This window comes from Chanos chanos, chromosome 16 (assembly GCF_902362185.1).
Source record: "Chanos chanos chromosome 16, fChaCha1.1, whole genome shotgun sequence".
In the NCBI taxonomy this organism is placed as follows: domain Eukaryota; kingdom Metazoa; phylum Chordata; class Actinopteri; order Gonorynchiformes; family Chanidae; genus Chanos; species Chanos chanos.
In genome coordinates, this window is record NC_044510.1 from 2,644,325 (window position 1) to 2,659,360 (window position 15,036).

The following is a 15,036-nucleotide window of genomic DNA, read 5'->3' on the forward strand; positions in this document are numbered from 1 at the left end:
ATTTAAAAATAATTATTCACAGTAGTCACAAATGTTGTGAATTACATATATCTTGTCGCCTACAGTGGAAAAAAAACCCCCAAAAACAAAAACAACAACAACAACAAAAAAAACACATTTCATCTGTAAAACCATATTATTACAATCTCAGCAAAAGTGAGAGTCTGATAAATTATGTAGATGTTTAAGAGCAATAGAAAACCCTAAATCCTTCCTGTCCACCTCATTCATACGTATACATCATTCCAAACCAGATTATCCCTAAGACCTTTTCCATTCTCTAGCTGTCAAAATACTGAAGACTCGTTTAAGAACAGAGCGATGTTTCATTATATCAAACTGACTTACATTTGCTTTTTAAAAAAACAAAAACCAAAACAAAAACAAAAAAACAGAGAGAGAAAATAACAACAAACAGTCTTTCTTTCGTGCAAAAAAAAAAAAAACGTCTGACGTCGCGTACATTTCATCGTCTCCACGAGCGGCTCTCGTTCTCATCGTCTTCGTCATCATCCTCCTCCTCTTCCTCTGGGAGCAAGAAAGGGCTAACGGGATCCTGTGGGTTACCAGAGTTTTGGAATTTCAGTTCCAAGACATTGAGCTTTCAATCAAGTTTGCCATAAATATTTGATGACGTTGTTTCACAATGTGAAAAAGATATGTATGGTGACCTTAAAAAACAAAACAAAACAAGACAAAAAAACTCCAAACAACTAAATTTGCAGACTGAACTAAAGGTCTCATCCATCCATGGGAGAGAGCCAGGCGGTGGCGTAAAGTAATCAGAGTTAAAAAAAAATGAAGGTACCGTGTGCACGTCCTCCTTTGCCTCCTCTTCCTCAGGCTCCGCGGAGACGGATGGAGTTTTGGGTTTGTACCAGGAGATCTGGAGAAGACGCCCTTTGAACTTTGCCCCTTGGTTCGCAGCCTAAAATTAAAAAAACGTGGTTGTTAAGACTGCCATTGTGGAGTTACTGGAAAGTGCAGAAGCCACCAATGAATTTTAACAATCTGGTCATCACCAGTCATGCCAGTCAAAGTCATCACCAGTCATGCCAGTACATAACAGTTTCTGTTCAGAAACACAGATGAGGTTATCGGTGGGTATACTGAAAAGACGGAAGGAGGGTGAGGAGGAAAAAAGAGAGAGATTACGTTTTCCGCTTCACCGCGCGTCTTAAACGTCATGACGACACTGTTGGCATCTTGGTCACGAAGCTCCTCAACCTCTCCGAATTTCTGATGGGAGAAAAATGAATATCAAAACTTTAGGAATGCTGTCTCTCCACAGCAGATTTTCTCTCTCTGAGCATTTTGCCTTGACGACGTCATGTCGAAACGACAAAGAAAAGCAGTCGCTTCAGACACAGGCAAAATGCTCAGTTACACCACTACACATGACTTAAATGTGATTAAATGGAAAGCATCCGTCGGAACATGGTTGCATCCGATCCAAACTCTTCCGTTCTCACCACAAAGTGCGGCATCAGCTCCTCCTTCTCCTCCTGCGTGACGCCCAGGATGGTCAGAGCCCGTGGCCGGTGATCTACAACCATGTGACTGCCCCCTCCACGACCCCGCAGGCTCCGCCCCCGTCCTCTGATTCGTCCACGCGTGGGGGTCACCTTGGCACGCCCTGCTGGTATCAGACCCAACCTCGTTGCCTGGTGACAGACAGGGCCAGTTTGAAAGTCTTAGTCAATCAAAATTCCTTTCACTGAATCTGACTGGAATAGAACTAGAACTTCAAGCTGAATGAATTCAGATCTGATCTGAATCTCATCTGATTCCAGTATGAATCAAAAGACAGTGTGAAGCATTCCCAAATCACATCACAATGACAGGACCTAGAAAAACACACACTCTAGCTCATATCTGTAGATCTGAAGAGTGAATTTGCCTGGAATTGACCTGGAGCTGAGAAAAACCTTGGACTGACTGAATTCAGATCTGCTCCGAATCTGATTTGAGTCTTATCTGAATCCAGTGTGAATCAAAAGACATTCTAGAGCATTCCCAAACCACGTTACAATAACAGGACTAAAAACAAAAACACAAGCTCATATCTGCAGAATACAAACACTTCATTCAAAATTCATTTCAAAAGTCTGTGCCACAGCTGAGGGAGAACTTAAACCAAAGGTTATACATCTTTCTTTAATGACTCCTAAGCTGCTACCTCCCCTCTTCCTCTTTCACTCTCCCGTTAATTGTGTTTTCTCTCCCTCTGTCTCTCTCTCTCTCTGTCTCTCCTCTTTCTTCCACGAAACACCTCAAACTTTTATGAAAACCATCAGCATGGGATGGGTGTAGAACTCAGCTTGGTAAGTCCTTGTCCTCAGGGCCTTGTAAGTGCTTGTAGCTTAATGTGTGGGAAAAGGGTGGAGTCATGCATATTTTAATCCTGCTAATTTAAGTGAGGAAGCCTCGCAGCAAGCTGTGTTAGTTTGTTTTCATGCTTGGAAAAAAACCCAAAAACAAAAAAACAGCGCTGTTGTCTGCAGCTGACTTATACTACTTTAGGGCGGCCCGCGCGACGACGCGGCAGTGAGAGAGAGAGAGAGACGGGTTGTTTTAAGGTAGTTATGAACGCGTTTCTTACCGTGAATGAGAACAAAGGTCACAGTCAAAGCCACGCGTTACATTAATTAATCATTGAATGCAGTGCACTTTGCAGAAGCTTCCGGAAAAAAGGGGAAGCCGATCCCTCACCTCGACTTGTAGCTGCCCCAGCCTCTTCTTCAGGTCTGTGGTGTCTTCTCCTGAAGTCAGCTTCTTATGAAAGTCCAACTCCGCGTCCAGCAGCTCCCTCTGAGCCTGTTAAAAATATATATGTTACATATATACATACATCTAACGCCATATGAACACTTTTACATCATGCTTATGGGCTGGGCTCACAGATGGTTATTTTCTGGGCCACACGTTATATTTGGCATGGTTTTACAGTAGAGACTGTGGGCATTTCTTGGCCTTTGAAGTATGTCTGATAGTCGGGGAGAGAGGTATAGCGAGTAAATAAAATCAACATCAGTTCAACATCTCCGCATAACAAAACACATCCTCAAGGTTTTGAGTCAATTCCCTGTTCAAATCAGGTAATATTAGTTCATTATGAATTAGTCAAATGATAAGAAAACATTTGGGAGGGGGGGGGGCTATTATCATTAGACACCATCATTAATGAATATTTACTGGTTTCATGTTTTAATTAAAATTAAAAAATATATAAGTATGAGTGAGGACACGGAAGGGATTTGAAAGACTAAGCGTAGGACGGACACGCAGCAGTGACTTCGGACCCGAGCAGAAACCTGTGGAGGACTTTTAGGCTGAGCTTACGTCGGTCTTGGTCTTGGCCTGAGGGGTACCGGCACCGGACACGGAGGCCGGGCTGATTTCGTTTTTCAGCTGAGAGATCTTCTCCGTCAGTTCCTTCAGCGTCTTCATGATGTTTGCCCTTTCCTCTGGCTTCATTCCCCGGTTCTTCTCCAAACGGTTTATCAGCACCTGCAAACGACACCTCTGAGTTTACACGCTCCGCGTCAGCAGGCCGGGAGACAGACACACCGCATGCTGGGTAACCGCCACTGCAGTGGCAGGGATTCTGACATAGGCCACATTTAAATACAAAAAAAAAAAATCCCTCGTTCATTTACGCTTTCTATTTATTATTCCGTTTAACCCTTTCAGTTCAAAAATCTCCCAGACTTTCTGTGCTGTATAAAATCATCTCTGTGCATTTATAATGGTTAAGAACCACAAATCTGTGTTATCTTTCTGGAGGTTACGGATTTGCAACAATTTTTTTTTTTAAACACATTAGACACATGTTCTCTCACTCTGAGAGGAAAAAATCTTTCAATCAGAATTCTGACATGATAAACGTGTTTATTAACGGAAACGTGTTACGTAATTCCTTTCCAAGCATCTTACCTTTTGGTATTCTATCTGTTTCTCCAGCATCTCCTGTTTTCTCTTTCTCATGTCTTGCTGCAGTTTCAATGCTTCCTGAAGGGAAAAAAAAGAAGAAACATTTCCCTGATTACAGAACATTCCAGTCTCTGTGGGACATATACACCTCACTGGAGATGACTTGTGACTTTACGGAGATGCGTGAAAAGCGAATATTTAGTGAGAACTTGCCTGTTTCTTCTTCAGCACTTCCTGGGCCTCCAGTGCTTTGCCGGTTTTCCCCAGTGACTTTGAGGAAGCTTTTAAGACTGTGCGTGTGTAGGGTCCTTTCTGCAGGCTAGACGCAGGCGCTGCCGTCTGCAAACAGAGGTCAAAGTTCAATTAACAGTCAGTCGGGAGAATAAGAACTGTACATGAAAAACATGGAGTAACTCAAAGATCAGAAAACCGCTCACTCACTCATTCTCTCTCACAGACACACACACACGCAGAGGACAAGACTTATACCAATAACTCCTACTCAACAGTCACAGGCCAACATAACTAAAACAATAAAAATGCCCATTTCAAATTCAGTAATAAAATACATGGCCAACATATTTTTCAAACATGTGGAAAGAGTCCATTAGAGCTACAGTCAGCAGACTGCTCCTGGTGCGCTGACAGCACACAAGACATGCACTGCAGTACAAAGTATAACACTTTACCTTAAACTATAATTTCCAATTGCACACACACACACACACACACACACACGCATACTCCCTTTACCGTTGAGGGCTCTGGGGTTGGGTTAACAGGGTCCACAGTGCCGGCGGTTCCTGTCCCAGCGGTCGGTCTCTGTTTGGGGAAGGTTTTGTTCAGCACATATGCTCCTGGGCTGTGCTGCTTGCTAACCACCTGCAGAGAGAAGACCATATTACAGAAGAATGTATTGTACTCTCAGTCAGAGTAAATACCACAGTACATAGGAATGTACTCTCAGTCAGAGTAAATACCACAGTACAGAGGAACATACTCTCAGTCAGAGTAAATACCACAGTACATAGCACTCTACTCTCAGTCAGAATAAATACCACAGTACAAAGGAACGTACTCTCAGTCAGAGTAAATACCACAGTACACAGGAACGTACTCTCAGTCAGAGTAAATACCACAGTACAGAGGAACGTACTCTCAGTCAGAGTAAATACCACAGTACAGAGGAATGTACTCTCAGTCAGAGTAAATACCACAGTACATAGCACTGTACTCTCAGTCAGAATAAATACCACAGTACAAAGGAACGTACTCTCAGTCAGAGTAAATACCACAGTACAGAGGAACGTACTCTCAGTCAGAGTAAATACCACAGTACAAAGGAACGTACTCTCAGTCAGAGTAAATACCACAGTACAGAGGAACGTACTCTCAGTCAGAGTAAATACCACAGTACACAGGAACGTACTCTCAGTCAGAGTAAATATCACAGTACAGAGGAATGTACTCTCAGTCAGAGTAAATACCACAGTACAGAGGAACGTACTCTCAGTCAGAGTAAATACCACAGTACAGAGCAGTACACTCTCAGATAGTTAATACAACTGTACAGAGCAAATCACAAAGGATATCACAGTATTCAGTAGAACAAACTATAAAATAAACTAAAGAGAAAACTTAACTGTTTTTGACAAAATGCATTTGTCAGCTGGTTGCTCGTAGTTTTTAACATTGTACATACACACAAACAAGCTTTTGTTTCCTCACCTTGTGTGGTGCTGTGTTGTGTTGGGATCCCGTGGCAGGGTTTTGATTGGTCCCCTGCTCTTGTTGCTCTTCCCTGTGCCAATAAACACGAATGAAGCGATTGTTAAGCACCGCCTCTGTGCTGGAGATGGCTCTCCGTGCCTCCTCATTGGCTGTGTACTGGATCAGAGCCGCTTCCGGGTCGCCCCCAAGCACAACCTGTTAGGAGGACAAAAAAACCAAAAACAAAACAAAACTCACACCTGACCTGACCCATCGACTTCTACATGAATTCACCTCTTCTCCATTCAGCAGAGAAAGGGTGTTTCTCAAATGGACGACATATCGATTCAAATACACATTTAAACCCATCATACACTCTGAGCCCAATTATAAGAAGCACTTTTGCTAAAATTGAGGTGTACAATTCACTATAATTGTAATAATTGTTCCAAAAAGGCCAATTACACAAGCAGTTGTACAGATTTAAAAAAAAGAGAGAAAGACAGAAAGAAAAACAGAAAGCTGAAGTTGTATGGGAGGCATTACCTGAATGTTGACGATAGTCCCAAACTTGCTGAAATGCTCGTTTAGTTTAGTGATATTGTTCAGTTCGCGGGGGATTTTGCGAACCTCGAGCTTGGTGTTGACATAGTGGTTCTTCTTCGGGAAGCTGGGTTTTGAATGCTGGTTGTTAAAATTTTGCCTGTGAAGAAACAAAAGCTTGTAAAGACCACTGAAAAAATAACAAATAAGCAAACAAGGCAAACGCTATTAATGTATACAATAATAATTGAAATGTTCAGTGTACTTGCTGAGGGGAAAAACATATCAGTCTATAAGGACAAAAGTCCAAAAAAGAGCTAGTGAGGTTAAGAAAGCTGACTTTAAAACGTAAAGTGAATTCTGATCGTGTAAAGGCAGGGTGCAGTTTCCAGAGTCAGACAGCAGGGGTCAGTAGAGATGCTCTTACTTGTCCATCCAGGGTTTTTTAGCCTGGGGACCGTCTGTGCCGGTCATGGGCCTTTTCCTGTTCTCCGTCTCCCCGCTGTGTCTGGCCTCTCCGCTCGACGCATTCGTTATTGATGGCTCTGTCTGGATCACAATGTTGGCCGCTGTAAACAAACGAACAAAACAGGCAGATAAATAATCTGCTCTGTCCCGGACCAGTTCTAGTCACAGCACAACAATGCAGTCCTGGCGTTCCCAGCGGTACACTCAGTCGTGTTTGTCTCTCTCATCGTTTGGTTTGTCCTGTGGCTACCAACAGCCAAGTTTCTCTGTAACTGTGAATTTATGTAAATAGTGCCCTCCTCCACGCCTGTCACAACCGCATGACAATGCAAGGGAAACCACAACTGAAGCAAACGAGAGTGCTGACTTCCTACCCGACTGGCTACTGTGTTGGGGGGGGGGGGGGGGGGGGGGGGGATTTTACATGACTGTGGAGAATTTCGCATTCCAAATAAGGCAGAGAAAAGGGGAAAAAATGCCAGTATTCTGCGTGAAAAAGACCTTGGGTGTAAATGAGACTCATTAGGAAAGAATAATGAATATCGCGGAAATAAGTAGCTTTTTGCCCAAGGTCTAATTACTCCCAGAGAAAGGTAGTAATAAACTCAGCAATATGAGAGCACATATAAAGACGTGACATTATGACAGCCTGGGTGTACATGACTGAATGTAAATGACAGGTAAAAACAAATGTCTAATGTAATGTGTTAGTTATGACTCATTCACTCCACCACTTTAATCACTGCAGTGACTGCTTCTGGACCGCAGGTAGTCAAACCAGTCAGAACAGCTCAAAGATTTGCTTTATGTGAAACAGAGCTACGTTCACTACCTCTGGAGGTCTGGACGTCTCCCGAGGTGAGTCCGATGAGGTTCGACCGCTGGGTCTGGATACGAGGGATGAACTGTCGGTACTGAGGTCGACCCGCTCCGGTAATGCCCGGAGACTCTGGGTTATACGCCTCCGGATCGTAGTTATCTGCCGAAAAGAAGAAAAAGAAAAAAACCCCCACATCATTCAAGTTTAATCGTCAAACGAAACTGCTCAGCATGTCACTAAAAGTGTCACTGTGTCAAAGATGTACTATGGAAAAGCTACACACACACACACCTGACTCTTACATATGGCACTAACACAACTAGCTGACAAATAGCTGCTATTACAATCCACAATAAAAAACCAAAACGCAAAACAAAACAACGGATGGATGGTGAAAACAACAACAACAAAAAAAAGAACAGAACGCACTGTCCAGTGAGGACAAGGTTTTCATGACGCGACACGCACGGTGGCACTCCAGCCAACATTCCTTTGACTACATGGAACGCTTCAGGTTAAAAAGGGGGCTGGATTCAAACGGTCACATGACAAACCCCAGGAGCTAGTCTCTTAAATAAGGTTTGAACTTGGTCCTGGACTGAAGTGCATTCTGAACCCTGATTCGTGGCTAAAAATCACTTTTAGTTTGGGTCTAATCTTAAATGTTTTTTTTTTTTGGAGGGGGAAATTAAAACCATACTTGAGGAATCTGAGATTTAGCGAGAATCTAAACTGAAAGGAGAGAAACAGAATCTTACATTCGGACACAGTGTAGTGAGGACGGAGAGGACCAGAGCAGGAGGAGGAGGAGGAAGGAGAAGAAAGAGAAGGAGGAAGAGGAGGAGGAGGAGGTGGTCCCACTCCAGGCGGGGCCAAAGAGGAGGCTGCGCTCGTCCCCGATTGGGCTGGTGTATGAATCACGCTCGTTGGTACTAACGGTGGCCCTGTGAGAGACATAAATCTACACTGAACCAAGCTAATGCTACAGAGATTACAGCTTCTCTAGCATGGTTATAGGGCGGGGTGGAAGAGGGCACGTCTACAAATTTCTGTGATTGGTCAGACATCTCAAGGAACTCTCAGCATACACAATGGTGATTGGTTGGTGAGCTCACAGCATATACATGTGATTCCACGTGAGCAGTGAAGCTTGGTGTGACAATGTGGATGATTCATTAATCTTAGAGGCCAGAATTGCAATAGTAACTATAATATAATTAACTGTGCAGTTCAAACAGGGCATCCGATCTATCAGACGGGTATTTTTGCTATTGCGCTTTCTGTAAACCAGCATTTCACACTCTTCTGGTTAGGATCAAAGTGATAGGCCGACTGTTAACGTCAGGTCTGCCGGGCCGAGATCGTTTTTAGTTTGCATTGGAAATGACTCTGGCAGGAGAGGGCACCCTCTCCCCCTCAACACCCCCCCCCCCCCCCCCCCCCCCCCCCCGTGTGCTGTCGGAGTGTATTCTAGCTTCATCCTTGGCGTTAGTCAAACACACCCGAGTCAGCTCAGTTAAACCACTGAAGAGCACCTGCAGAGCAAATTCAGGTGAGCTATACCAGTGTTTCTCTACTCCAGCCAAGGACGCCCAATAAACTGGACATTCTCATTAACACCTATAACCAGTGCACATAGGGGCTCAGTGATCTCCAGGTAAAGTGAATGAGGGTAACTGTAATGCTAGGTAATGCTAGGCCAGAAACGGGCTGATCTGTAGGTGCCCAGGACTGGAGCTGAGGAGCACTGGAGCTGGATCAGAGCTGGAGCAAAACCTCAAATTAACTTTGTTTTTGCAAGGCCCTGTGAAGAACCATTTTCTCCTTTTACTGTGTTCTACCTGCAGGTCTCCTCAATGATGCGTCACACGTCACCAAGTCTTTCACTCACAAACTGAGAGCCACGTGTTCAGGACAAATGAGAAATATGAAATGCATGGGGAAAACCCAGAATGCGTGTTTGGGGAAATACTGTAACAGAGTTTCAATAAGATATATTTTCTATGTCATCTATCTTCTTAGGGGGAGCTCTTGTTAGAGCAAGGTGGGTTCCATGTGAATTTACACCTTCCATTTCAATTGTGAGACCAGCACCTTTAATTTGCCAGGCCTAGATTGATGAACAAACATCACTAGTGCAGCTGAACTGCAGAAAATCAGTCATATTTCCCGACAAAAAAAAAAAAAAAAAAAAGAAAATACTGCAGGGTTCTGTAGTCACACTGTGCCACTCTGCCTGCCACTTAGATGTACTAAGAGGAAACTCATTAAAATATTAACTCTATTAATTTTCTAATACAAAATGCATGACTGCTTATGTTTAAAATCACAGCCCTGCCTGTGAAAAGAGCAGCCACGCTGTGTAGTGGGCTCCAGGTAGAAGACCACTATACAGGATAAATCATTTGAACTGAACACGTACAAAATGAATTAGGCCGTACTGTCTAACACTGCAGAGCAGGTAAATCATAACCAGGCCTGAACACTAGTTTTGCGGTGGAATCCATCTCTTGACTGCATTAACCATGTATCCGAGTGCTCTGAATCAGCGACACTGTGTGGCTCACCTGGCATGGGGTAAATCCCTGGAGGAGGGGGCTGGGCGTGAGGGGGCGGGGGCATGCGCAGGTTTGGGGGCGGCTCCGTCATGGGAGGCATGGGCATCCGGGCGGGGGGCATCCCGGGCGGCGGAGGGAACGGGATCATAGCGGGCAGCGTGACGTCGTCCACAATCAGCGGGTCATTTCCGTGGTCAAAAGGGCAGAGGTCACCTCGGACGCAGAAACCTTTCTCTGCAGTGAGGGGGAAAGAAAAGGGTGAGTTTCAGACCCAAGTCCCTCTGACTGATTTCAATTTGGCCCGAAAACAGAGCCCGTTTACGAACTGTTTAAAGGGTTTCAGACCATTTACACATATATCATGATATCCATCTCTTGCTACTGGTATTTCCAAATCTAAGACAATGTCTCACAGAGATTAAAGAAAAAGGGATTTTAAAATGATGTATACGGCCTAATGTTTTCTCCAAACCTTTAAAATCCATACAAACAGACCACTCTAAGGACAGACACATGCGCCCCTGAGTGAGATTTACCATTGTCCCTTGAGGAGACACTAATACTGAATTAGTATCCTTACAGTGAATACATGCTACCATTAGATTCCGTCATCTCCTAGGTAACCGACTGCTGTCAAGCGTTCAGAGGCTAATTAGCGTCGCTAGCTCATCTTTGTTTCTCTAATCCTCATTACTAGAGCAAACAGGCTTCCCACAGGTGAGTCTGAGAAAAATACCCCACAGCTAAATATAAACACGGCCCCTGCGGCACAACTCGCTCACTAAACATGACACACGGAGCCCAGGGAAAAGCACACGCCTGTAATATCAATGACATGAGGCTCCGATTCAGATCCATACAGATGTATGACTTCGGTCTGTTCCTCACAAACATGCGCAAATTTCCAAAATAAATAAATAAATAAATAAATAAATAAAAATAAAAAATAAAAAAAAATAAAGCACTGACACAACCGCACTTCAAACAAAATTAGCTCTGACGCAAACTTTCAATATCTGCCGCTTTTGACAGAATCTTGATATATTTTAACGTTATTTTTGTGTGCCATTTTGGCATCGAGTTTTAGTCTGAACTGACCTTTGCACTCACAGTTGACAAACTCTGAAAATAAACACAAACACACTGCTGTACAAACCTGAGATAAAAAAAACGCCTAAGGGTAACCTGAGGAGTAGACAAATATCACAGCATGTACGATGACCAAGCGCATACACCCACGGGACAGAATGGCCAAGTAAGGTCAGAGAATTAACATAGAAATACGTCATGCAATGACTCCAAGCTCAAAGATCTAGGCGTCATAAATGTATCGTAAATCAGCAGTAAAAACAAACAAAGAAAAACCAGTCCCTTGTTCAAATCCAAAGTCAAAGGGAACGTTAGTAAACCAATGCATCAATGAACCTATATCACGGGTCAATTCAGTTTCAATTCAGTGAAAACCTGTGAGTGCACTTTCAAACCAGTGGAAACAAACGAAATCGATCTCAGTTCAAGAAAATCACATCCCTGCTTAAAATTTGGTCCATTCACTGCAGGTAACAGCAAAGTGCATTACTGAGGCCACATCGATAACCCAATCCTTCTACGTTACCGCGACGTTAAGAGGGAACAATAAGAGAGAGTTCTTACCGTCGTAGTCCCTGCACCGGTGCTTCAGTGCACCGCTCTTGCCGTGGTTGTGGTTGGGGTAGTAACCTGACCAGCTCTCCGTGGTGCTATCCGGCAGGTGAGCCGGCGCCGCCACCGTAACCACGCTGGGGACCACGGGGACCCCCGAGGAGGGGAACGGGTGTTGGAGAGGGGGCAGAGGCATCATGGGGGGTGGGCCCTGCGGCGGTTGGTGCTGTGGCTGCTGGGAGTTGCCGACGGTGATGGAGGTGGAGGGGTTGTACAGCTCCGCCTCTTTCCTCTCCAGTTCAAACTTGGACCGATGCTCTGTTGGGTTCAGGCATTTACGGGGTTTAAAGTTTAGCAAGGGGACAACATGTGGAATGTCCAAATGAGGTTTAAAATCAGTTTATGTATCACTGTTAATAGTAATAATAACACTTAATTTCTTCCGACTGCAAAAAAAAGGTACAACACAACATATCACAGTAATAATAATAATAAAAAAGCAATGATATAAAATAGAAATTAACTGCCTGGCAGAAAACCAGTTTGTGCACAGGGAAATACCACCTGTGTGTTCAGTTCAGTGTGTTCAGGATGTTGCCTGAAAAGAAACTAGACTGTTGTGCTGTAGGCACATTATCTGATAAGCACTGTTTGCACAGCCTAATACCTTTTTCATGCAAACAAGGAAATACCTGTGGATTTCTGCCTCTTTTGTGTTTCGTTCATTCAGGAACACTGCACACCACAGAGATATTGCTTTGTGATGTGTGGCCTAATTCAAATGGCTTATTGGTCTTGCTAATCAGACAAACCACATGTAATCACTGAAGGCTCATGTCAACCAGTCAAACAGCCCCTGGGATGCCACGCCCATGGCATCGGAGGGGGTGTGAGCAGAATACACACTGGATGTTGTAATCTGAGACCTAAGGCCATATGACTTTAGGTACTACATTGGGGGATATGACATGTATTTTTTTTTTACCTACCAACATATTAAGTGTCATGGCAACATATAAGACGCTTCTTCTGTGCTGAGAAGTAGTTTTAAAAAAAGAAAGATTTAGAAATTACACTGTGTTAGGAAATAAATTCTCATCCTCACCTCTTCCTCTGTGCTCCCTGTCCCTGCTCTTGCCGCGGCTGCCGCTACGACTGCGGCTGCGACTGTGGCTTCGGCTGTAGCTCCGCCCCCGGGAGTTCCCCCCGCGCCGCTCGTGACGCTCGCGGTACGAGTCGCTGCCCTTCCCGTGACGGTCGGCGTCGCGCCTCTTTCGATCGTCTCGCCTCCGGTCGTCCCTGGACCTGAGAATAAATCCCGAACCCCGTAAATATACAAGCGAGAAAAGAGGGAAGATTTCTGTCTGCAAAAAACAAAGCGACTGATGCACCTAAACAGGGGCTTGATGATATAAATACGTTGCATTACTGCTGAACGAGAACAAAATTTTAAACTGGTTGACCTACCAATCTCAGACTATAGCTGAGAAACACGTGTTTAGATGACAAAAAAGCAGATGACCTGAACACTGTCTGCACACACTGTGCTCTGCAGATGACCTGAACACAGTGCTCTGTCTGCACACATCCTTATATCACAATACCACATCCCACCGATTGTACAGAGAGATTACGAGTGTGTGTTTCTGAGTTCACTATGAAAAGAGAGAATTAAGATATCCCATGTTAGGACCTGACCTTGATTCATTGAACTCAGAACGGTTCCTTAGAGGACTTCTTCTCCGCCGATTCTCTCTGTCATCGTCGACGTGACCCACCTAAGGAGACAGGAGATAACACGATCATGTGAAAAGAGTGTGCACAGATCTAAATATAAATCAGTGTCGTTTAAAGATAACGAAACAGAAAAACAGTTTTTAGTGTCACAGTTGAATGCATCAGAGGCAGTCGTGTGAAGCATTACCTCGTCTTTTTCCTCGACCTTCTGCACTGCGGCTTTCGTTTCTTCTTTAGGATCCTCTTTAACAGGTGTGCTTCCCAGGTAATTTTTGGTTGTTAAACATTCAAAGAGTTTATTGACAAATCCTGTGGTTTCTACCAATAGAAGGGAAGCAGTAAAACAATAACTTAAACATGCCACAAAAAAAACTACGCCCTCAAAAAAAACTGGACTTCACTCTTCATACTACTGCCAAACCTCATTGAAATACCTCCTACCTAATACCTAATATTTCATGCTTTGTGTTGGCATTAAACAATAGAGTTGATTCAAGCATTTGTAGGTTTTTTTTTCATAAAAACTTCTGAATGAACTGTTTGCACGTTACAAACACAGAACTTAAAAATAACGTTTACATCGTGAATAAAAATTAAATCCTATTACAATATATCAGTGGCACAAGGTTGCTGTGTGTGAAAATACGTAGTAGACATCAGGAAACACACAAAAAGCTGTCATACGGACTTTGAGTTTCTGCACCTTTTTGCAAGAAGACGTCCAGTTGATCAGCACAAAGTGCTTTCAGTTCTTTCTCAGGTTTGTCCTTCTTAACTAAAGCTACCACGTAGTTGGCTAGCGCAGACGGGTCAGCATCGCATCTGTGAAAGGTAGCATATTATTAACATTAACAACCAGGGCAACTGTTCACATTATGGTATATGATAATAAGCAAGACACGAGCGCCCTAATACTGAGGCGTCCGATGACAACCTAGATCTTTGGCTTAAGTTTGCATCTCCCAACTGGTATTAGGGTAGCGCGGGTCAAGCAGGAGTTTTCCCAAAGCTACCTTACATTATCCCCAGCTAGTAAGTTAGCAAGAATTACAACTAACCTAGAAAGCTAAGTAAGGGCTATGTCCGATTCATTTACGGAAAATAATTACATTTCATCTGCTTTACTGGTTACGGCATTTAAAATAACTCCTCATCTGATCTCATGTGTTGGCCTAGTCTGTAGACGCAATCACGTTGCGTTGGAGACGATAGCCTACCTCCATAACTTGTGAAGTAGCATGCTATCAGGCTATACAAGCTTGTACGAGAAAAAGAGCATGCTATGCTAGTCCGTACTGAGGAAGTAACAATTCGTATCCAATTCAAAGTTACAATCAACGACTAACAGATTTTAGTCAGTGCAATTACATTACCTAAACGGACAGCTAACAAGAAATAAATATGTAACTATAATTATACTGCAACACAGCTAGCGCGTCAGTTAGCTAGCATTTAATGCTTTCATGCTAAGTTAGTTATCCCTAGCTAGGTTAGGTTAGTAAGCAAGGTAGCAGTACCAGCTAAAGTGTCATTGCAATTCATCACTTACATTGGCTCAAGTAGTTTAGCCAGCCACGACTTCAAAGCTTCGACATTGTCTATAATCATCGTGACAAGCACTTTTAA

The 15,036-nt window shown here is 43.6% G+C and overlaps 1 protein-coding gene across 1 annotated transcript; it reads right to left on the bottom strand.

Annotated features, from left to right (window-relative positions):
- Positions 1–465: 465 nt before the first annotated feature.
- rbm27 (RNA binding motif protein 27) lies at positions 466–15,018 on the bottom strand. Its single transcript, XM_030793563.1, has 21 exons — positions 14,960–15,018; positions 14,114–14,232; positions 13,598–13,728; positions 13,372–13,451; positions 12,779–12,978; positions 11,686–11,991; positions 10,042–10,266; positions 8,233–8,418; positions 7,487–7,633; positions 6,614–6,755; positions 6,190–6,346; positions 5,662–5,859; positions 4,687–4,815; positions 4,147–4,272; positions 3,937–4,011; positions 3,343–3,510; positions 2,713–2,817; positions 1,473–1,664; positions 1,156–1,239; positions 809–928; positions 466–556 (listed from the first exon to the last, which is right to left on the bottom strand). Exons 1-21 carry the CDS (start codon positions 15,016–15,018, stop codon positions 467–469), a joined length of 3,039 nt encoding a protein of 1,012 aa, XP_030649423.1. The 3' UTR covers position 466.
- Positions 15,019–15,036: the final 18 nt, after the last annotated feature.